The 22076-nt window shown below is 42.4% G+C and overlaps 1 protein-coding gene and 2 long non-coding RNA genes across 6 annotated transcripts in view; all 3 read right to left on the bottom strand.

The window, feature by feature from the left end:
* Window positions 1-366: 366 nt before the first annotated feature.
* Window positions 367-1218, bottom strand: LOC5569237. Of its 2 annotated transcripts, none has more exons than XR_002503241.1 (3): window positions 1075-1218; window positions 839-995; window positions 367-671 (listed from the first exon to the last, which is right to left on the bottom strand). It is a non-coding gene; the product is annotated as an uncharacterized LOC5569237 (long non-coding RNA). The 2 variants fall into 2 exon arrangements; XR_002503242.1 differs by having other exon boundaries at window positions 839-998; window positions 1075-1214.
* Window positions 1219-9637: 8419 nt separating this feature from the next.
* Window positions 9638-10692, bottom strand: LOC110681537. The gene is made up of 2 exons (XR_002503240.1): window positions 10355-10692; window positions 9638-10286 (listed from the first exon to the last, which is right to left on the bottom strand). It is a non-coding gene; the product is annotated as an uncharacterized LOC110681537 (long non-coding RNA).
* A 2582-nt stretch (window positions 10693-13274) lies between these two features.
* LOC5569236 (RNA pseudouridylate synthase domain-containing protein 1) overlaps window positions 13275-22076 on the bottom strand; it is a 28161-nt gene continuing 19359 nt past the window's right edge. For all 3 annotated transcript variants that reach the window (XM_021857575.1, XM_021857574.1, XM_001652746.2), the window contains exon 4: window positions 13275-14624. In XM_021857575.1, coding sequence (XP_021713267.1) covers window positions 14203-14624 — 422 coding nt within the window. In that variant the 3' untranslated portion in view covers window positions 13275-14202. The remainder of the gene's footprint in view (window positions 14625-22076) is intronic.

Here is a 22076-nt window from a genome sequence, read left to right as displayed (position 1 = left end):
TGATGTTAGGCGTTTTGATGAAAAGTGCAATCACACGTTCGAAAAATTATACACACTGAGTTTGTTATATTTTCTTATTAGAGGAAGCTTCTTTTTATATCCTTCACCGCAATAAGTAGGTAAATACAATTTCAAAAACGAAGTTTGAAAATAAAAAAGAAAATAAGCCTAGATGTGTTCATGTTCCTGAGAATGTATATGGATTTTTTTTTGAGTTATTTAGTTAAAGTGTAAAAATTTCATAGCGTATAATGTCAATCTTATAATCGCCTAACAATATGCAAAGCAATATCGTACACGTTCAAATATTTCGGTCAACTTTCTTCAATCAGATTATAAAAACAAAATATGGAAACAAGTCAGAACTTCAACATAAACGTCTACTTTCCGGTCATTTTATTCCTCCATCGCTTTAGTACTTTCATGATACAACTTTGGAACTTACAAATAAACGGATGCACCTTGCGGATCTTACGTTATTTTCAACACACGGATGATGACCTCCTCTGTTCCACTTCCACTGCCGAATATTAGCAACTAAATCCTTAACGAAGGGGGATGTAAACAGTTTACTTAGCTCCGCCCTGTCGGTATTCGCGCATATGGGCCACCACCCAGGTTGGGTAGGCCAACAGGCCACAGAAGATGGCAATGCCGTGGCAGACCTTCTCCTGCGGAAGAAAAATAGAACCAAACACACCCGAATGGGTAAAATATTACGTAACCTTCGAAAGCAAGTAAGGGTTTTTGGCAACTGATTACATCGCATTAAGATGCTGAAATTAATACTTTTAAAGCGTATTAAACTAGAACTAGTTAATGGAAAAAGGATACTTACGCCAAGCGAGACACGGACTTGCGGCAATCCGGGAGTGACCGAGTAGAATCCGCGGCGCTGGTGCTGAACCAGAGCGGTGCGGGCCATGGTCGTCAAACGAGGAGTAATCATCTTGCTAAGCTGAATTTATGCTACACACAACTGTGGCCTTTCGAAGCTGCTGAAAATTATTAGCTCAATGTTAGTTTTCCATTGGGAAAAAGTTTGAAAATTTTCTGAAAAGGAGCAAAACTTACGTCCAAACGAGATACCGCGATGAGTGTGACACAAAAAATCCTTCTCGTGCGAGCACAAATATGGCGATTTTTGACAGTTTTGGGAACGAGTTGTCAAAACTGTCAAGTTGATGGCGGTCTGAAGCGGTTTGGCGAAGCAGCCCTGATGTGTTGATCCCGCTCTCGAGTGAACGGAAAAAATAGAAATGAGAAAAAATATCTGCACTGAAATTAATTTTATTGTAGAAACTACTGAATCCATGGTATTTATTGAAGTTTAAGAACTGCACCAACGCACAGTGATTTTTTTTTGCCGATTTTGTGATCGTAATAGAATAGCGTCTAAACCGTTCGTTTTAGCGAAAAAGTTTGTTCAGGGAAGTTTCTTGATTTGAAAAAGCGCTTCTTTTGATACTAGCGGCCAGGTGATTAAATCACCTAAAAGTGAGATAAAAAAATATTTTTTAAATAGTATGGACGCAGATTGACGCACTTGGCGATTTGCGATTTTGAAAGGGCTATTTTATAACTTTCAATTGACACAAAGAACTTTTGGCCAGAAGCGGTCTATTGATTGCTATGTTTTAACTAAATAAACCATAAAAAAGCATTTAATTGCGGTTTCACGACATTTTATCGTTTTCATTACGTTATTTCATATGAAACATGTTGCATTTGATACGTTATGGTAATTTTCAATATATTTTTATTTACTCCCTCACCTACAGACATCATATAGCATGGAAATGTTTATCTGTTTTATTTATGTTTAACGTTTCATCAAACTTATTACTCTTCATAGAGCGTTACGTTATTTGTGAACGATGCCATTTGTTTGTCACGCAACTATTATTTGTTAGTGGCAGAGCGTAACATACTTGCTTATTTCAAAATCTCGCGATACGCAACATGGTTAATAAACAATCCTCACTGCTTTCATTTCTACGTTCCCTCCTACTTCAAGCATCGCATATTGGGGAATTCCGAACCCAAAGGTGGAAAAAATTAATAACTTTCACAATAGAAAGATAAAAAATAAGTTTTATAGCTCATTCGAAAGGAAATTTTCTCAGGAATTGATTGCTGATGGTTTCATGAATGTGGGGCCACTCTGGGATAAGCTATGGTGCCCGTTTTGCCCCGATTCCTTGAAAATTTTAGATTTTCATGTTGTTTTGAGTAAAACTGTTTTATTGTGGAGATTATTTCCCATGAAATCCATCATTTCTAGTCCATTCAACAATGTTCCATAGAGAACTTTATAAAAGATGGAAATTTAGGGGATTATGGGGCCAAATGTACAATGAAATATTATTGAAGAGGAATTTTAGTTTCAAATTTTTTCAACGTGTTTTTATATTGAAATAAATTTTAAAATAGTCTAATAATCATGAATATAGCTTGCAGAAATACAGTGAGAGGCAAAATAAAGTGCCCACCTTACCAGTTTTCGAATTTCTCTCATTGATTTGGTTCAAATTAAAGTTAACACACCTAAATCTTTTGTGATATTTTATTTTTGATGTTCTTTTAAAGTTGCACTTACGAAATTTTGATTAAAAAAAGAATTTTACTTAAAGAAAAAGAAAATCAATTTGTATTGAAAAAAAAGTAGTGACAAAAATAAGTGCCCACTTCCTTCTTGGCCCCAGAAAAGATGATTTAAGAAAAATAAAAAGCAATTTAATAGTTAATGTGTCCTCCTTTGGCCTTAAGGACTTGCTGGAGGCTCTTCGGCATGCTTTTCACCAGGTTTTGTAGGTGTTGTGGATCTAGTTCTTCCCAGGCGCGCTCCAAGGCTTCAAAATAATTATTTTTGTTGGTAACACCAGTTTTTTCAACCCTAGCATCGAGAATCGCCCACAAATTCTCGATGGGGTTGAGGTCTGGGCTTTGTGGAGGCCATTCCAGCGGTTTAATCCGACAAGACCAGAAAAAAGACTTGGTCTTCTTTCCAGTATGCTTCGGGTCGTTGTTCTAGAGAAATATGAATTTCTCTTCAAGGCCCGTCTGGATCAGCGAAACCTCCAGATTTTCCAGCAAGATGTTAATGTAGGAATCTGCCGTCATTATTCCGTCGATTTTCACGACGCTTCCTACTCCACTCCATGAAAAACACCCCCAGACCATCACATTTCATCACATCACACTTCCATGCGTCACCGTTCCTTGGATGTGGCGCTCCTGAAGCTCGAGCTGTCTAACCGAGAGCGGCGGGCTCGTGTGTGATGCAGAGCACCACATCCAAGGAACGGTGAAGCATGGAGGAGGAAATGTGATGGTCTGGGGGTGTTTTTCATGGAGTGGAGTAGAAAACCTCGTGAAAATCGACGGAATAATGATGGCAGATTCCTACATTAACATCTTGCTGGAAAATCTGGAGGTTTCGCTGATCCAGACGGGCCTTGAAGAGAAATTCATATTTCTCTAGAACAACGACCCGAAGCATACTGGAAAGAAGACCAAGTCTTTTTTCCGGTCTTGTCGGATTAAACCGCTGGAATGGCCTCCACAAAGCCCAGACCTCAACCCCATCGAGAATTTGTGGGCGATTCTCGATGCCAGGGTTGAAAAAACTGGTGTTACCAACAAAAATAATTATTTTGAAGCCTTGGAGCGCGCCTGGGAAGAACTAGATCCACAACACCTACAAAACCTGGTGAAAAGCATGCCGAAGAGCCTCCAGCAAGTCCTTAAGGCCAAAGGAGGACACATTAACTATTAAATTGCTTTTTATTTTTCTTAAATCATCTTTTCTGGGGCCAAGAAGGAAGTGGGCACTTATTTTTGTCACTACTTTTTTTTCAATACAAATTGATTTTCTTTTTCTTTAAGTAAAATTCTTTTTTTTATCAAAATTTCGTAAGTGCAACTTTAAAAGAACATCAAAAATAAAATATCACAAAAGATTTAGGTGTGTTAACTTTAATTTGAACCAAATCAATGAGAGAAATTCGAAAACTGGTAAGGTGGGCACTTTATTTTGCCTCTCACTGTAAGTTGTATTAAAATTTTTAGAATGTGTATGATCATTATTTATGCTCTTTGCAAAATATTGTGAATAATAGAAATAGAATAGAAAGGTAACTATATTACGAATTCAAAACATTTCCAAACTATGTGCGATAGTTTGGGTAAACGATATTGATCTAAATGATCGATTGCCGTTAGCCTCATTGATAGGAGATAGTGGGAGCATATAGTTTTTTGGCTATGTATGCCCCAATTCCCCTAAAACGATTTCTTTCATAATTAATTGAACAGATATCTCCGAATTAAATTTATTATGTACTACAGTGAAACCTCCATGAGTCGATATTGAAGGGACCATCGACTCATGGAAATATCGAGTCATGGAACAGCAATTCTTTGGAAAGCTGTTTCTTGGGACCATCATAGTAACCATGAAATTTTGTTTCTAGTATGGTTGCATGAGTCGATATCGAGTCATGGAACATCGACTCATGGAGGTATCACTGTAAATTGTTTATTCAGTAGTTGATACAGTATTCAAATCCTAAAACATAGGAGATTATGGGAATCTTTTACAAATAAATAAATAAAAATAAACAAATAAAAACACTCAAAAATGGATCCATTAAGTAACCATCTGCAGTTTTTTTTCTGATTGAAACAAATCACTCAGAATTAAATTAGTTACACAATCATACCTGAAGAAATTTCATGAGAATAAAAATGCATTTTGAAGAAATTTCATGAGAATAAAATTGTGTGGAAGTGCCCAAGTAGCTCTGCCTGCACCCTTCTACTGAAAAAGTGATCATGAACAAAAAAAGTCTTCCATATATTTGATGTAGTAGTTAATAATGTAGTAGTTAATAATGCTTAATTCAAAATAAATTGACGCTTATATTAAGCTGTTTGGTAATCCAATCCGTATGATTATTAAATTAACTCATTACGCGTGGTAAAGATGGACAAATCATGGGTGAAATTATAAAAAATCCACGTGCTCGGCTGGGATTTGAACCCTGGAATCTTGTATGCTAGACGAGCGCTTTACCAACTAAAATACCGAGCCCGTAAAGCGCTCGTTTAGCATACAAGAGTCCTGGGTTCAAATCCCAGCCGAGCTCGTGGATTTTTTTTTTCATATTTTCATTCATAATTTGTCCATCTTTACCTCGCGTAATAAGTTAGTTAATATAAATTTCTTCATGTTATGCATTTTAGAAGGCTCTTGAACATGCTTGAAATTCAGTCAAACAGATGTAACCATAATTACTGTTTACATTATTAACAAAGTATGGTTCACCAACAAGTATGGTCAACCAACAAGCAATCTGTTAACAGCAAATGTAGAGGCAACATAACAAACATAGTAACTATAAATTATACTAATGAAATGAATGATAGATTATGGAAAAATTCAGAATTGTGCATTATTAACAACTGCATCATCACTTTTATGATAACTTTTTCTGTAGTGTATGATGGCAATTGGAATATTGAAAACCAAATACCCATAAAAAGACAAAATTATTTCCCGAATAATTTCTTGTAAAATTCAATTTGACTCTCACGAAATTGCTACAGTAATTATTGAGTAACTAACCTCATCCTGAGCAATTTGTTGCAATCAGAAAAAACGACTGATGATTTCTTGATAGATTATTTTTTTATTTTTTTATTTATGTGTAAAATATCCCCCAAATTTCCTATGTTTTATGATTTAAATATTGTATCAGATACAGAATAAACAAATCAGTACACAATAAATTTGATTTGGGAAAAAAGTTGAATTAATTACGAAAGAAATCGTGTTTAGGGGAATTGGGGCAAAAATAGCCAAAAAACTATATGCTCCCACTATCTCCTATCAATGAGGCTAACGGCAATCGATCATTTAGATCAATATCGTTTACCCAAACTATCGCACATCGTTTGGAAATGTTTGGAATTTGTGATATAAGAAGGTAAATTATTCACAATATGTTGCATAGAGCATACACTGAGAAAAATCCACACGTTTGATCCGTGTGTTTAAAATTATGGATCGATTCATGAACGTATATATCGATTTGTTGTGATTTTCTTACAAACCTCGTGTGTGTTACACATTCAATTCTTTAGTTTTGCTTCATGGACCGATTCATCAACCGACAACATGAATTCCATAATTTTCCACATAAGTTCCTGAAGCTTTCCATTTCAAATTCGTGTGTGTCAACCTATGGGTGCATAGATCATAACCCAACACAGATTCAGTGTGTTTAATTTATGTCATGCTTATCATGTTCAAGTTGGCCGATTTGAAATCGATGAGCTTGCTGTCGATTTCCTTGTTCCAAATTTCTAAATTGTTAGTGATCAACCCATAGTGAACTAAATTGCGGTCGGACCTCGTGTCGAACGACAGTCATCATCATGTTCCAAATAGAAGAAGCAAATTCTGAAGCTGAAAGTGTTAAAGGAAAATTTGCGGATTCGTTTTTCTTTCAATTAGTGAAGATATCCGAGTGAATATGATGAGTTCATTCTAATTTTCTATAAATGAAATGCATTACTTCCAGCATTGGATATAATGTATGGTGTTAGAGAATCGGATTCCACTAACAGATTTTCCTTGCTTTCAGCTTCGAATAAAATGAAATATGCTAATCCCGGGCTTCCCAAAATATGGATTTGCGGCGCCACGCTTGTTGCTGACTCACTTGCTTGAAGAAAAAAAAACATTCAAGTGAGCTTGCGACAAGCAGAGGAGCCTCGAATCCATATTTTAGGGAGCAAGAGTTCTTCTACCAAATTTCTTCTTTCAGTCTCATGACATTCATGTTCTATCACACATAACTATCTAAAGCCACTACATTTCGAATTGGGTCCTAAAGCCCTGTCCCAATTTTAGTGCCAAACGCTTAAGTTTAGGCCAAAGACACATGTTTACTCAATTTTCTAATGTTTTCCGTTGGTTTAAGCCCACAAACATTTTTATTAGATTTTGTCACATCCTTTGGCTTAAACTCAAATTTTGGGTGTATTTTGTTTTCCGTGTCCCTTACGAAATGTCAGATAGGAACAACCCCAGTGGTCGAACTAAAACCCCTGTGGTGTTTTTGTCGACTAAGCGAACGTCAAACATGATCAAAAGTGTCAAGGTTCATTTATGGACCAAATTTTTAAATTAAAGTTTAAACATGATATAGCCATTATTTGAGCGGGAAAAATTGCTAAAGTAATTACAGTAACATGCTTTTTCGTGTTATTAAATAAAAACAAGATTTCATTACAAATTTTAGGACCCAATTCAATAAACAAATCAGTTGGTTTTCATGATTTAATATTTAGACATTCATGTTTGTTTCACATGACAACCTAATGTTGATACACATGTTATTATACCGTGAAGTCAATTACGAAATCCATATGGCTACCACACTCAAGTCATGTGGTTTTCCTCTTTGCGCAAATCTATAAATAAAACACACGACCTTGACGTGTAGATTTTTCTCAGTGTACATAATTATCATACATATTCTACAAATTTTACTACAACTTATTTCTGCAAGCTATATTTAAGATTATTTGACTATTTTAGAATTTATTAAAAAAAAAAACACGTTGAAAAATTCCTCTTCAAAAATATTTCATTGTACATTTGGCCCCATAATCCCCTAAATTTCCATCTTTTTATAACGTTCTCTGTGGAACATTGCTGAATGGACTAGAAATGATGGATTTCATGGGAAATAATCTCCACAATAAAATAGTTTTACTCAAAACAACATGAAAATCAAAAATTTTCAAGGAATTGGGGCAAAACGGGCACCATAGCTTATCCCAGAGTGACCCCACACTCATGAAACCAATCGATTCCTGAGAAAATTTCCTTTCGAATGAGCTATAAAACTTATTTTTTATCTTTCTATTGTGAAAGTTATTAATTTTTTCCACCTTTGGGTTCGGAATTCCCCAATATGCATCGGTCTGTTTTGCCGGTATACAAATTAAACAAACAAATAAAAATGATTAATCATTGTAATATGGAATGGTACAACTAAATTTCAATAAAATTTATAATTGTATTTGTTCTACCAGACATTTTTCAACAGCTCTCACTGAATTCATGTAGTTTTTAACAGTTTTAACAGAATTCAAAAACATGCACTGAAGTTAGAGTTCTGATTCATGTGCAGTTGGCGCTCACTGGTACAGTTGTATTTTAAATCAGCAAATACTTTGTCTGCATTAGTATAAGTGAAATTTACATTCACTATAGAAATATCGGCACACACATTATTCACGATCAGTTTTGTTTAAATTTTGTCCCTATACCATAGAAGAATGTGTATAATACAAAAACGATTTTTATTAGCTATGTCGCATGTCGTGAGATTTTGGAAGGAACAAGGACATTACATGGTAGCAACAAAAATAAAAATTGCGTGACAAATAAATGGCATCGTTTACAAATTACGTAACGCTCTATAGAGAGTAAAAAGTTGGGTCAAACGTTATGACTCAAACAAAATTAAATAAGAAAAACATTTCCATGCTAAATGAAGTCTGTAGGTGGGAGAATAAATTAAAAATAATGAAAATGACCATAACGTATCATATGCAGCATGTGTCATATGAAATAACGCAATGAAAATGAGAAAAAAGTCGTAAAACCGCAATTAAATGCATTTTTATGGTTTAACTAGTTAAAACAAAACAATCTATAGACCGCTTCTGGCCAAAAGTTCTTTATGTCATTTGAAAATCATAAAATAGCCCTTTCAAAATCACAAATCGCTAAGTGCGTCAATCTGCGTCCAAACTAATGCTGTTAATCCAAAAAAGCCCCATAAAAATCGATTATTTAGAAATAACTAATTTACCATAAAAGATAGCAAGTTGCAATGTTCAGCAAAAACATGTAGTTTTGGTAGATAAACAACTTTGTAGAAGGCACAAAAAATGTCAAATATGTTAGAAAAAAGTTATACTAAAATTTTGATTTTAAAAGGTAATTTTAAGAAAAAATGACATATCTTGTAATATATAAGAGATAGAAATGTGGTGTCTTCGACAAAGTGTCTTGAATTAACATGTGCTACAACTTTGCTGAAGACACCGACCGTCTATCTTCAACAGATAAAAAACATATTTTTTTATCTCACTTTTAGGTGATTTAATCACCTGGCCGCTAGTATCAAAAGAAGCGCTTGTTCAAATCAAGAAACTTCCCTGAACAAACTTTTTTGCTAAAACTAACGGTTTAGACGCTATTCCATTTCGATCACAAAATCAGCAAAAAAATCACTGTGCGGCATATGGGTTTGGAGAAAATTTGTTTTACGCGTGTCGAAAATTCCGGTTTCCAACTGTGTGAATAATACATAGCCATAACTTTAAATCGACTATAGAACCGTCTTGGTGTTGATATATACGGCTCAGTGATTACTAGGGAAGTCTTGACAATACGCGAATGAAATCTTATCTTATACATCCAAATCTTTCCACCACGGAAACGGTTTCCGTATGAAAACAACAAACAAAAAATCCCATTTAATCTTGTTGCTGGAAAGAGAAGGGTGCGATAGCTTTATGGGAAATTTCTTTCTATTCATAACCATCATACTTCAATGACTTCAAAAAAGCATTATTTTATTTCCCGTTGTTTTTTTTTTGTCTCTGATGTTTTGATATTCAAACAAGGAGGTGTCAGTTCTTCTCACTTTCTGCCGCGATTTACGTACACTGGTTAGGGTTTCTTTGACGAAACTACCACTATTGTTCCTGTTTGTTTGTTGGTTGGTTTGCCGTGTTATTTTTCTTATGTTTTTTTTTCTTTGCCAGGCAGAGAAAGAGATTGGTTCCATTCAACAAATGTATGTATGTGTAATTTTATTCTGTGAAAGGATTTTCGTATTTATGTTTTTTTTTGTAAGCTTTTAACAATATCCTTCGAAGAATTCGTTCGTATAGCTGTTGGAATGTTCTTCATCGAATGTGTGAATGTGTGTTCTGTGATTGTTTGTAGGTTAAGAAAGAGAAAATTTCCTAGGCAATCAATAAACGGTTAACCATTAAACACAAACTAATGGCTCGTTCGATACGGCTGCCGCATCTTTCCGAATAATTAACCGAACCTTCCTGAGTTGTCCCTTTCGCTTTGATTTTGATCTATTCGCTGCAAAATCGTCGTGATCATAAGGAGACTCGTAAAAGAAGAGTAAATTGGCAGTGTGGCAAAGAATTCATACATCGGCCATATTGATTAGAATGAGCTGAAAAGATTACAAAAAGAGTCATGTTAGTTAATTTATCAATTGGGTCGGTGGAATCCAATACCTACATTCTATAGTTAATCCTCAAAACCGACCCTCACGTCGCTGGCGGAAGACTGACTCAAATCTCCATTTCGCGACAAGAAGGTCTCAAAAGCTTGCTTCTGCTAAACGTAGTCGGTACAGGTTGATCTCGCAATCCGGCTTCATCTTAGCTTGATTATGCGGCAGCACACAGCTATCGGTAACTCGAAACTTAACTCCAATAAAACAGAATTTAGATAACCTAACAACACAGACAAACAGACGTCACACTCTCATCATTGTCCATCGACCACCTTTTTAACGGTCGATTCAAAAAAATGGTAGGTGGCCAATACCCCACCCGCAGCGCTCGCATCGTTTTTGTTCGCGTTTGACGTTTACACACTACCGCCATCTGTTGGCCCGTCGGCCAAACACGCTAATTTTAACATTGGGCGTACATGTCCTCGCGACTATGATTTGGATCGAGATTTGTTCTAAGTGTTACGTCTGTTTGTCTGTGCTAACAACTAGTTTCTGTTCAAACTCTCTCTATCTCGCACTTTTGAATGTCTATAATGTTCTATTGTTTCTTCATTTAATTAGTTGTTCTTCTATTTGTGTGTTTTAAACTACGGAAAATTCATTAACCGATAACGCCGAAATTTAAAAAGTTCGATTCAATATGTACGCAAAATATGCCTGCTGCTCGATTTTTCCTAAGCATTTTGAATAGTTTTACAAGTGAAAAGAGGAGTATTAGCCTTGAATCTTTTCCGTTCTCACTTCGGATTGATATTTTTTTTTGGCTCGTGACACGCTATCTGTCCCTCGTGTTTTTCTTGTGACCATTTTCCTACAAAAAATAGTGCTGGGCGATATACATATTCTGCAACTTTTGTCTTGAATAACTTTATCCGTTTGCGTTGATTAGTTTATCTAGTCTAGAGTGAAATTTGTTACACGATTTGGTTGGTAGTTTAGCACTTTGAAAAAGACTTGCGTACGAAACGTTCTATGATTCATGTTGCTCGGACACATTTGCCTTCGCTTGATTGCAATCAATGATTTAACATTTTACAATGGATCGTAGCTGGTGACAGTGTCGTTATGCGGCGTTTACATAGAGCAATCACAGGGACCAGACCTTTGGCTATGGAACCATCTTCCGTAGAAGACGATCAAAAGCTGTAAGTCAGCTGAAAAATTGCAAGACTTCTGTAGAGTTCGTACTAAGCACGACTCCCGGCAATAATACGTCTTTGAATTTTGAAGATCGTGCTCCGCATGTTAAAGCCTGCGCGTTTCATAACACATTTTAGAGAAATGTTGAACAGGTAATCAGTTTCCCTGAAAAATCCGTTATCGTCCATATTTTTCCACAACTTTTTGCGGTCGATAGCATCAAAGGCCGCTTAAAAATCGATGAATGGTGCATTAATATGAGGAACTTGATATTCGCGATCCGTTTAATGAGAATTCGGTCTGTTGTCGATCGTCCGTCCATGAAGATAATCTGGGAGAGCACTTTGTAGGCTACGTACTGAAATTCTAATGTGTCACTCTCCTTCCTCTAGTAGTTGTTCTGTATTCTAGATTCTATCAATCGATGCAGTCAAATGATCAACCTGTTCAGGTCTATCTTTATAAATTCCGCTGCAATAGCACTCTTCCCAACTGCTTTGCTGCTCTTGAGCTGTTTGTAGCTTCCTTAATTTCACTTATTGTGGGAGTTGGTGTTCTCCCTCTATGCCATTCAAGTGTTCGTCGTAGTGCTGCTTCCACTATTTAATCATCTCAATGTTCCATCCACTATTTAATCATCTCAGATGTTCCATCTCTTTGCACTGCAACTCTTCCAGGCGGTGCTTTCTATCCCGGAAATGATGAGATTTTTGCCTTTGCTTATGGTTGTACCTTTCCACATTTTGAAGGGTACCTTGCTGCAGCATCTTCGCCTGCGCTGCATTCTTCTAGTCTGACACAGAGAATATGATTATAGAAGAGTGCATGGTGACGTCACGAAAAATTCTTCTCTGTCCCTCTTTCATCACGCTCAATTGACTGTCCTGCTCTTTGACACTCACTGCTGGAATTGTTTAGATTTTTTTTATATGGAGTTGACATTCACTGCTGGAATTGTTGACTTTTTTTATATGGAGTTTCGAGGTTAGGTCGGGCGTGCAACGATCTATACTAGAGAAACATGGAGAGGATTTTGACTTTGTTTATAAACAATATTTGCAATGACTATCAACAATTGAGGTCATTCAAACAAAATTTTAGTGTTCGTGTGATCCTGTCAGTCGCCATAAGAAACCAAGCTTATAAATGATGTCACTTTTGTATCGCTATTCACTAACACACATCCATCGTCTCTTTTGCGTAACATCTCTTTGAGTCTCATTGAATTTGCTCGATTGGAACCACGTCTGACGGTTCGATTGGAACCTTTGTTTTCAGAATTCGCGCTTCTCTATAATAAACAAATTCTCTGGTCTGATACTTCTGCTGCGTTGTTAATGGCTGCTCTAACACTACTCAAGCAGTTTTCAAAAGGGGCTTCAAGGAGATCTCTCTCATCCAACAGTGCTGCTTCAAGGGTTTGCGCGTAATCAGTTGCGACTTCGATTAGCTTGATTCGTTCCAGATTGTATCGCGGCGGGCGTCGGTACCGAATGCTGTTCACAATGGAAAGTCTTAGCGCACTGTAACAATCACATGGAAGTGATCCGAGTCGATATTAGTGCCACGATAGGTCCTGACATCAGTGAAGTGTCTTCCATCAATCAAACGTGGTAGATTTGTGGTTCAGTCTACAGGGGTGATCTACAGGTGTACAGATATAGGAGACTGTACTGGAAGTAGGTAAAACGTATAGCCATGTTTTAGAAGCCGGCAAAATCAATGAATCTCGGCCGTTTTCGTTCGTAAGTTAGTGAGCGCTGAACTTTCTTATAATCGGTCTAAATTCCTACTACCGGTCAACATGAGCACGAATATTTCCAACAACAGTGCCACACGCTATACGAATGCAAAATATTACAACACTACCTGAAAAGAAGGCCAGTGGGAAAGTAATGCCAAGTAGATAAAGATGGAAAATTTCCTAAAACAGTATCCGACAATGAATCAGCCAGCCACGATTAGCACACTAGAAGCCAAAAATGTTCAACAAACGCCAACGACACCGGCACCAGAGCGATTCAGAATTTATTTGGAAAATTAAATCACTATCTATTTCATCTCTAAGTCTGTCGTTGACACCTTCTCCTGTAATCTAGAGGGCTTTTGAATTCGTTCGTTAATTAAATACTTCTAAACCTTCAACTAATAAGATCAAATGTGTAACTAGTTATCGGATTCTCAATAGTGTGAATGTGGCCGAACAAGTCCCTTTTATCTTTTCCACCTTTATTCGAAGTGTGTCTGCGCTTCTATCACTTGTGTTCGCGGTCTTGTACGTATCCCGCCCAAATCGCGGAGGGACTGAACCGTTCCATATCTCTTAAAAATGCTACATGTTGGATTTGAATTGGGCGCGCGCTGCCATACGTCGAATATTCTTCGTCATACAATTTACATAATACGTCTAAATGGTTTACTATAAGTAAAGAATTCCACGGATTCAGGAAAAATCTAAGCGTGCCGTCCTCTCCGTCCCGGATCCACCCCAACGGGTCCCAGGGATTGTGGTTGATGCTTTTCGTCGTCGATACACACCGAACCATTTCCGCTTTCAACAGCGAGAAGAGGACGACGCTAGAACCTAAAGCGAGTAAATTCGCGAAATCGATCGAATATTTACATTTAACCGCCGACGAAACTGCTCCAACCGAAACGTAAACGTGCGATTCCTACGCAGTTGATAACTACATGGTTCCCACAAATGTTAAAAAGAATCTATCAGATCGAACGCGTTCCCAACAGCGTTCACCTGCTCGACGACCTTCCATTTGTACTTGAGGGCCTTCTCCGTGAAAGGGTCCTCCGTTTGGATGTCGATGTTCTCGAACGAATTGGGCAGCACTAGGCGGAAGGCATGGAGAAACATACGCGGCGGCGACGTGTCGATTTTCAGACTGTACGTATAGTCACCGACGATCACGTGCCCTATCTGGGAGCAGTGTAGCCGCAGCTGGTGCCGCCGGCCGGTGATTGGTCGCAAGAGCACTTTGGTGACCGGCTTCCCGTTGTAGTAGCCTCGATCGAGCACCAGCACTTTGGTGATGCTGCGGCGGGGATTTTGGCACAGTTCATCCTCCAGGATGGTGCACATCTTCTTGCTAGTGTCCTTGAACCGGATGTCCTCGCCTGCAAATGAGAAAAGCGCAAACGTGAAAAAGTGTTGTAGATATGACATTAAATGTTGCTTTTTTTTTCTTAGCAATGGGGAGATAATCTGCTCAACAAGCACCCGGACCCCCAGGAGTGTGGGGTTGGGGACCGTTTACTACATGCAAAGCAGCAGATAGGACTACATCCCCGATCCACTAAACCATTCCCATTGCCGCCAAACCCTTCGTCTCTCCGGGACCACCAAGAAGGCATTGCTTCGGAGAGGGGCTATTGCACAACGCAACCTCAAGGTTAGCTGCGTAGCCATGCAGCAACGAACATCGATGACACGCTTAGGGGGGTCCACCAAGGTAGCATGCTGGCACTTCGCCAGCTTCCCTGGTGATCCTTACCACTCCCATTGTCCTCTGAAGGTGGGCAGGGTCAACCACAACGCCCGCGCCCAGCTGTTCTGCAAGTATCAAGAACTGATACTGCGTGCTCCGCTATTTGACATGCTGAAGGCTCAGGCCATATCAGCTAGCACCAGTTGGGATTGCTGACAAAGGGGGCCTCCACCTGCCCCGACCCTTACGAACAACCAAAGGCTGGGATCCTGCGTAGTTTCCGGCGTATAGAATAGAACTACGGATGACCTGTTCCGGTGGTAAGAGTCCACCAAACGGGGTAACCCCAATTCAAGGTGTCAAGCGAAAAACCGTGCTGAGGAATGAATGGTCAAAGGGGTGAAAAAGATGTTCGGCCATTAACGGAGCCTGTGGGGTACCTGGGCACCCCTCACAGTACTTTGTCCCTTACCGCGTTAATGCAGGGCTCTGGCGTGGTGGATCTCTTTTCCCGTGCTACTCGTGGGATTCAATAATGAGTACAATATCTAATCAAAATAATAGTAGTAGTGCAGGTAGTAGCAGTAGTAGGGAAGCGAACCCCTTCGCAAGAAGTAGGCTAGCTAGATCTCCGTTGAGGATAGTGGAAGCAGGAGGAGGCAGCAGTGCACGTAGTGCCACTGCTGGAAACCATATTTCATCCCCGGCTAACGCATCGGGTAAGGTTATGGATGGAGCGTGGTTGATGAGGGCCATCAATAAAAGTAGAGATGGGCTCTCTGCGATGGAAGTGGCTGCACAGTAGCTCGACTCCATAATTGACTTTGCGTCCCGAAGTCTAACATCAGCAAGGACCTCAAGCAGGCCTTGTTCAGACTTCGTAAGTCAATGTTGGCGGCCAAGCAGAACCATGCTGAACCCATGGTGACTGTGGCTGCGGCAGAACCTGTGGAATTGAAGGTGCCGAAGTCTACCCAGACGGAGCCCTTCGCCTTCGCGGGTAGCCCCAAAAGCGCGGAAGCGAATGCTTACAACAAGCAATCGCAGAAGCGCGCAAGGCAGCCGTCAGGGGAGGAGCTACCCGGCGGCGCTCGTAAGGCCAGGCGGATACTAACCCCGAAAATCGGACCCCAGCCAGGCGTCCCGGAAAGCCGAGAAGGATGGGCCCGAAAAGGCTGGCCCCTCACGGAGTGATGGGAACAGGGGGTTGCGACCTTTGAGAGGTCCTCCATCACCACAGGTCAGGGCGGAGCAGGGGGGGACGCCCCTGGACAACCGTAGTGAGAAAGAAGAAGAAGAAGAAACAGGAGAATCAAGAGCGCAGGGATACCAGGCCTAAGAAAGGTAGGAGGGTAGGTGCCAAGCGCGAAAAGGGTGATGCGATCATCATCAAGACGGAAGAGTCCAAGTACTCGGAAGTCCTGAAAACGATGCGCAGTGACGCGAAGCTTGCGGATCTAGGAGCCGACGTACGCAGTGTCAGACGCACTCGTACAGGTGAAATGATCCTCGAGCTTAAGCGCGACAAGGAGCGCAAAGGCGCCGCCTACAAAAGTTTGGCGGAAGAGGTCCTTGGCGCTGGTGTTGAAGTGAGGGCTCTGACGCAGTCAGTGGCTATGAAGGTGATGAACCTTGACGAGATCACCAACGCAGAAGAGCTCGTCATGGCACTGCGGCAACAGTGTGAAGTTCAGGTGTCCACCGCCGCCGTTCAGCTACGGAAAGGTCCGGCAGGTACTCAGGTGGCCTTAGTACACCTCCCAGACAACCAGAAATCGCATGAAAGTTCACGTTATAAATCGTTTATTCGTACTAATTACATCAAACTCGCTAAACACCGTGGATAAACTCACCGGATTGATGAGTTTCCTCGCATAAAACACTTTTTTCTGAGTTCTTTTGTACATTTTGCTTCGTCCCGTACACTCGTACAAAGTAAGTCGAATCAATCCGTAGCAGCTGTCAAATCAACATGTGTTATCATACGTTAAGTCGCATAAGATTACAGGTTAGTTCGATAGAATATTTATACACTCGCAATGTATGTTATTATTCATCACATAATATATGCACGCATATCGCCTCCACTTTTGTACGTAGAAGGCCTTTTCGCGACATCTTATAAGTGAAATGTTGCACATACAAAGCCTCCAGGTGATTTCGTTATACGTACATTTTGGTTGTCTGGGCTACCTGTGGCGGACGCAAATAAGTCCGCTAAGGTAGGTAAGATCAAGGTTGGTTGGTCAGTATGTTCACTGAACATACATGAGCAACCGGTGATCTGCTTTAGGTGTAGGGAACCTGGACACAAGTCCTGGGGCTGTAAAGGCCCTGATAGGACCAAGTTGTGCAGGCGTTGTGGTGAGGAAGGTCATAAGGCACTAGGCTGCAAGAACCCTCCCAAGTGCTTGATTTGTTCCGGCAAGTCCGTGAACAACAATCATCCAACGGGAGGCTCAAGGTGCCCGACCTTCAAACGAGCCATTAACAAAAAGTCACAGTGCAGGTAACGCAGCTGAACCTGAACCACTGTGACGCAGCTCAGCAACTGCTGTATCAGTCAGTTGCTGAGTGGGGGACGGACATCGCCATCATATCGGACCCATACCGAGTACCCGCCGGCAACGGCAACTGGGTCGTGGATGGATCCGGAAAAATGGCGGCGATATGGACAACGGGTAAATACCCTGTCCAGCAGTTGGTGTCTACTACCTACGAGGGCTTCGTGATCGCCAAGGTAAACGGGGTCCTCTTCTGTAGCTGCTATGCGCCTCCGAGTTGGTCGACCGAGCGGTTCACGCAGATGCTGGACTGTATGACGACCGCGCTGACAGGGCGAAGGCCAGTAGTAATAGCGGGTGACTTCAATGCCTGGGCCGTGGAATGGGGAAGCCGTAACACGAACCAGCGAGTTCAAATCCTGCTAGAGGCACTGGCCGTGACGACACGACAGCAACGCTACCAGGATGTTCTCCCGCGACCACTTAATCGCTATAAGGGTCGATTTCGACCGTAGGGCACCGGTATGACCTACGTAGCCGACTGCGAACCATTGGACCACCTGTTGCTTCGCGTCTGCACTAACCACTCCTCGAGTCCACGCGCCACCTCCTTTGTAGCTCCAAGACGATGTGGGTGATAGTCGATGAAACGGCATTCCAGCCAAGCTCGTCTTCACATATCCTCTGAACCAGATTGTCTGGAGTCGTGTCCCCATCGCATGTGGCAAGCATGCGGTCACGCATTGTGCGGAAACGCGGGCACACGAACAAAACGTGTTCCGCCGTTTCCTCTAAACCTGCACAAACTGGACATTCGGGAGAACCCGCATGACCGAAACGATGTGAATACTGTCTAAAGCAACCATGGCCCGAAAGGACCTGTGTCAGGTAGAATGGTAGTTCCCCATGGCGCCTATTGACCCAGATATCTACCCTCTGAATCAACCTGTGGGTCCACCTTCCTTTGGTGGAACTGTCCCACGCACGCTGCCATTTGATCATGGAGGCCAGTCTGGCAGTCCTGCGTATGCCTCTTGTGCCGCGCATTTCGAAGCACTCTATGTCCTCCATGATGAGGATACCAATAGGCACCGTACCAGTGATGACGCAGAGTGCATCGGGTGACACGGTACGGTACGCGCTCGCAATCCTCAGGCATATTAGCCTATACGTATTATCTAGCTTACTACGGTAGCTGTTGGTGTTTAAAGCCGTGCCCCAAGCCGGGCCGGGCTTACGCTTACTGGCGTACACCGCAGAGCTATTGGACATCATCCGGGACAGTGCCACAATAGCTGTGGAGGCTCTCTTGCAGGCATAATCAACGTGGCTACCGAAGGTAAGCTTATCGTCGATCATCACCCCCAAGTGTTTGACGGAGCGCTTCGAAGTGATCATGCAGTCGCCTACACTGATCACCGCTTGCTGCACCGATTTTCGGTTGTTAACAACAACCACCTCAGTTTTGTGGTGAGCCAATTCCAGTTTCCTGGAGCTCATCCACTCCTCCACAATTGCGATCGTGTGAGCTGCAGTCAATTCCATTTCTTCGATCGATTCACCGTAGACCTCCAGAGTAATACCGTTGGCAAAGCCTTAAGGCCCAAACGCAATGATAGCGGAACGGCAACGGAATGCGGAACCGGTTCGCCAGCATGAATCACACCATCTCGACTGAGCTGACAACAAATGAAATTGAACAAAATCTGGGTCGACAAACTTGTTGTAGTTCATGCTGGCGAACCGGTTCCGCTTTATGTTGCCGTTCCGCTACCATTGCATTTGGGCCTTTAATCTTAATCTCAACACATCGTCGTACATGACATTCCATTACACCGGACCCAGGATGGAACCTTGAGGGACTTCTGAGGTTATGTGAAAACACTTCCGACCCACCTCTGTGTCGTAGACTAGTACCCGATTCTGGAAGTAACTCCAGAGAATCTAATACAGGTACTCGGGTATCCCCAGACGCAGGAGCGCATCAGCAATAGTCGCCCAACTAGCACTATTGAATGCGTTCCTTACATCCAGAGTCACTACTGCGCAGTAGCGAATCCCCGTCCTCTTACGCTGGAGTGCTATCTCAGCGGTTTTTTTAACCGTCAAAATAGCATCTACGGTCGACCTCCCTTTCCGGAAGCCGAACTAGTTGCTTGAGAGACTGTTTACACCCTCGGTGTACCTAAACAGTCTGTTGAGGATGATCTTCTCGAGCATCTTCCCCGCCGTGTCGATCAAGCATATTGGTCTGTATGCCGACAGGTCACCGGGTGGTTTTCCCGCCTTTTGTAATAGTACCAGGCTCTGCCGCTTCCACACCTCTGGAAAAATTCCCTCGCCCAGGCATTTCTGCATGGCAGATCTGAACATCCCGGGACCCTCCGCAATTGCTACTTTTAAGGCCAGGTTTGGAAGTCCGTCCGGACCTGGTGCCTTACCTATTTTAAGGGATTTTGCAATCCATGCAAGTTCCTCATCGGTTACCCTCTCCTCATCACCAGCCCTAGTCCCCAACTGTCCTACGAAAGGAGGCCAAGGACTAAGATTATGGCGCGAAAAAAGCTCCTCGATGATCCCCTCCAGCATCTCTGGAGATTGCTCTGTAGCAGCCATTGCACCTCTTGTCTTTGTCATAACGATCCTGCAGGCATCGGCCCACGGATTCGCATTGGTACTCTGACAGAGTCCTTCAAAGCAGGCCTTTTTGCTTGCCCTTATCTCGGACTTCAGCGCGACTTTGGCAGCAGTGAATACCACCCGTCGTTCATCTCGCTCCTCCTCAGTACGTGCTCGCTGCATCCGCCTCCTGGCCCGTAGGCAGGCTCGGCGCAGGTTCGCAATCACTTGAGTCCACCAGGCGGCGTAGGTGGTCTCCCATTCCTAGGGTGGACTTGCCTAGGCATGGTCGCATCGCATGCACGCGAGAGAACCGCTACCAGCTCGTCCCCGCTTTAGCCGAGTAGGTTACGCTCACGGCGGAGTGCCTCTCTAAATACTTCGTCATTGAAATACAATGTCTTCCACCTACGAGGGCTTGGCCTTGACCTAGCCGCCGCTTCCTCTACCCGCTGCCTGCTCGCCTGGTCGCTGTGAGTGTAGGCATCGTCTACCCTCCAGTTCGAACTACTTGTTAGGCCAGGACTACAAAAAGTAACGTCGATAATCGACTCCGCTCCGTTTCGGCTAAAGGTACTTTTAGTACCAACATTAGCCAAATCGATATCTAGCACGGCCAGTGCCTCAAGCAGGATCTGACTCCGCTGGTTCGTGAGACGGCCCAGGCATTGAAGTCACCCGCTATTACCACTGGCCTTCGCCCTGTCAGCACGGTCGTCATACAGTCCAGCATCTGCGTGAACTGCTCGATCGACCAACGCGGAGGCCTCGTAGGTAGTAGACACCAACTCCTGAACGGGGTATTTACCCGTCATCCATATCGCCGCCATTTTTCCGGATCCATCCACGACCCAGTTGCCGTTACCGGCGGGTACTCGGTATGGGTCCGATATGATGGCAATGTCCGTCCCCCACTCAGCAACTGCCTGATATAGCAATTGCTGAGCTGCGCCACAGTGGTTCAGGTTCAGCTGCGCTATCTACACTGTGATTTTTCGATTATGGCTCTTTTGAAGGTCGGGCACCTTGAGCCTCCTTTTGGATGCTTGTTGTTCACTTCCTTGACTTCCCGGAACAAATCGAACACTTGGGAGGGTTTTTGCAGCCTCGTGCCTTATGACCTTCCTCACCACATCGACTACATAACTTGGTCCTATCAGGGCCTTTACAGCCCCAGGACTTGTGTGCCGGTTCCCTACACCTAAAGCAGATCACTTGTTGCTCGTGTATGATCAATGAGCATACTGACCAACCCACCTTAATCTTCCCTACCTTAGCGGACTTATTAGCATCCGCCACAGGTAGCTGTACTAAGGCCACCTGATTTCCTGCCGGACCTTTCTGTAGCCGAACGGCTGCGGTAGGCACCTGTACCTCGCACTGTTGCCGCTGTGCTCTTCTGCGTCAGTGATCTCGTCTAGATTCATCACCTTCAGAGTCTCTGCCGGTGTTAGAGCCCTCACCTCGACACCCTTGCCAAGGACCTCTTCCGCCAAACTTTTGTAGGCGGCGCCCTTGCGCTCCTTGTCACGCTTGAGCTCGAGGATCATTTCACCTGTACGAGTGCGTCTGACACTGCGTACATCGGCTCCTAGATCTGCGAGCTTCGCGTCGCTGCGCATCGCCTTAAAGACTTCCGAGTACTTGGACTCTTCCGTCTTGATGATGATCGCATCACCCTTTTCGCGCTTGACAACTACCCTCATACCTTTCTTTGGCCTGGTATCCCTACATTGGATGTTGTTAACATATTAGGTGGGAAGACGCGCTTAAAAAAAATTGTGAACAATAACAGCTTTCCCGGAAAGTTCACAAAACTGATAAGAACAACGATGGAAGGTGTGCATGACCGTGCTCATCATGTAAAGAACATACGGACAATGTAATGCTAGCGTGTCAGTACCGACGAGGCAGCCCCTCTATCACGATGTAGATAGCGCAACCCCGGTTAGGACTCTCCACAAACCAAAAAAGACAAATATGGAGGCAGCGGATTGATTTCACGGCAACAGACCCGG

Source organism: Aedes aegypti, chromosome 1 (genome assembly GCF_002204515.2).
Source record: "Aedes aegypti strain LVP_AGWG chromosome 1, AaegL5.0 Primary Assembly, whole genome shotgun sequence".
Taxonomy (NCBI): Eukaryota; Metazoa; Arthropoda; class Insecta; order Diptera; family Culicidae; genus Aedes; species Aedes aegypti.
The sequence above is the reverse complement of the archived record's forward strand: the minus strand, read 5'-3'. Positions and strand labels throughout refer to the sequence as shown.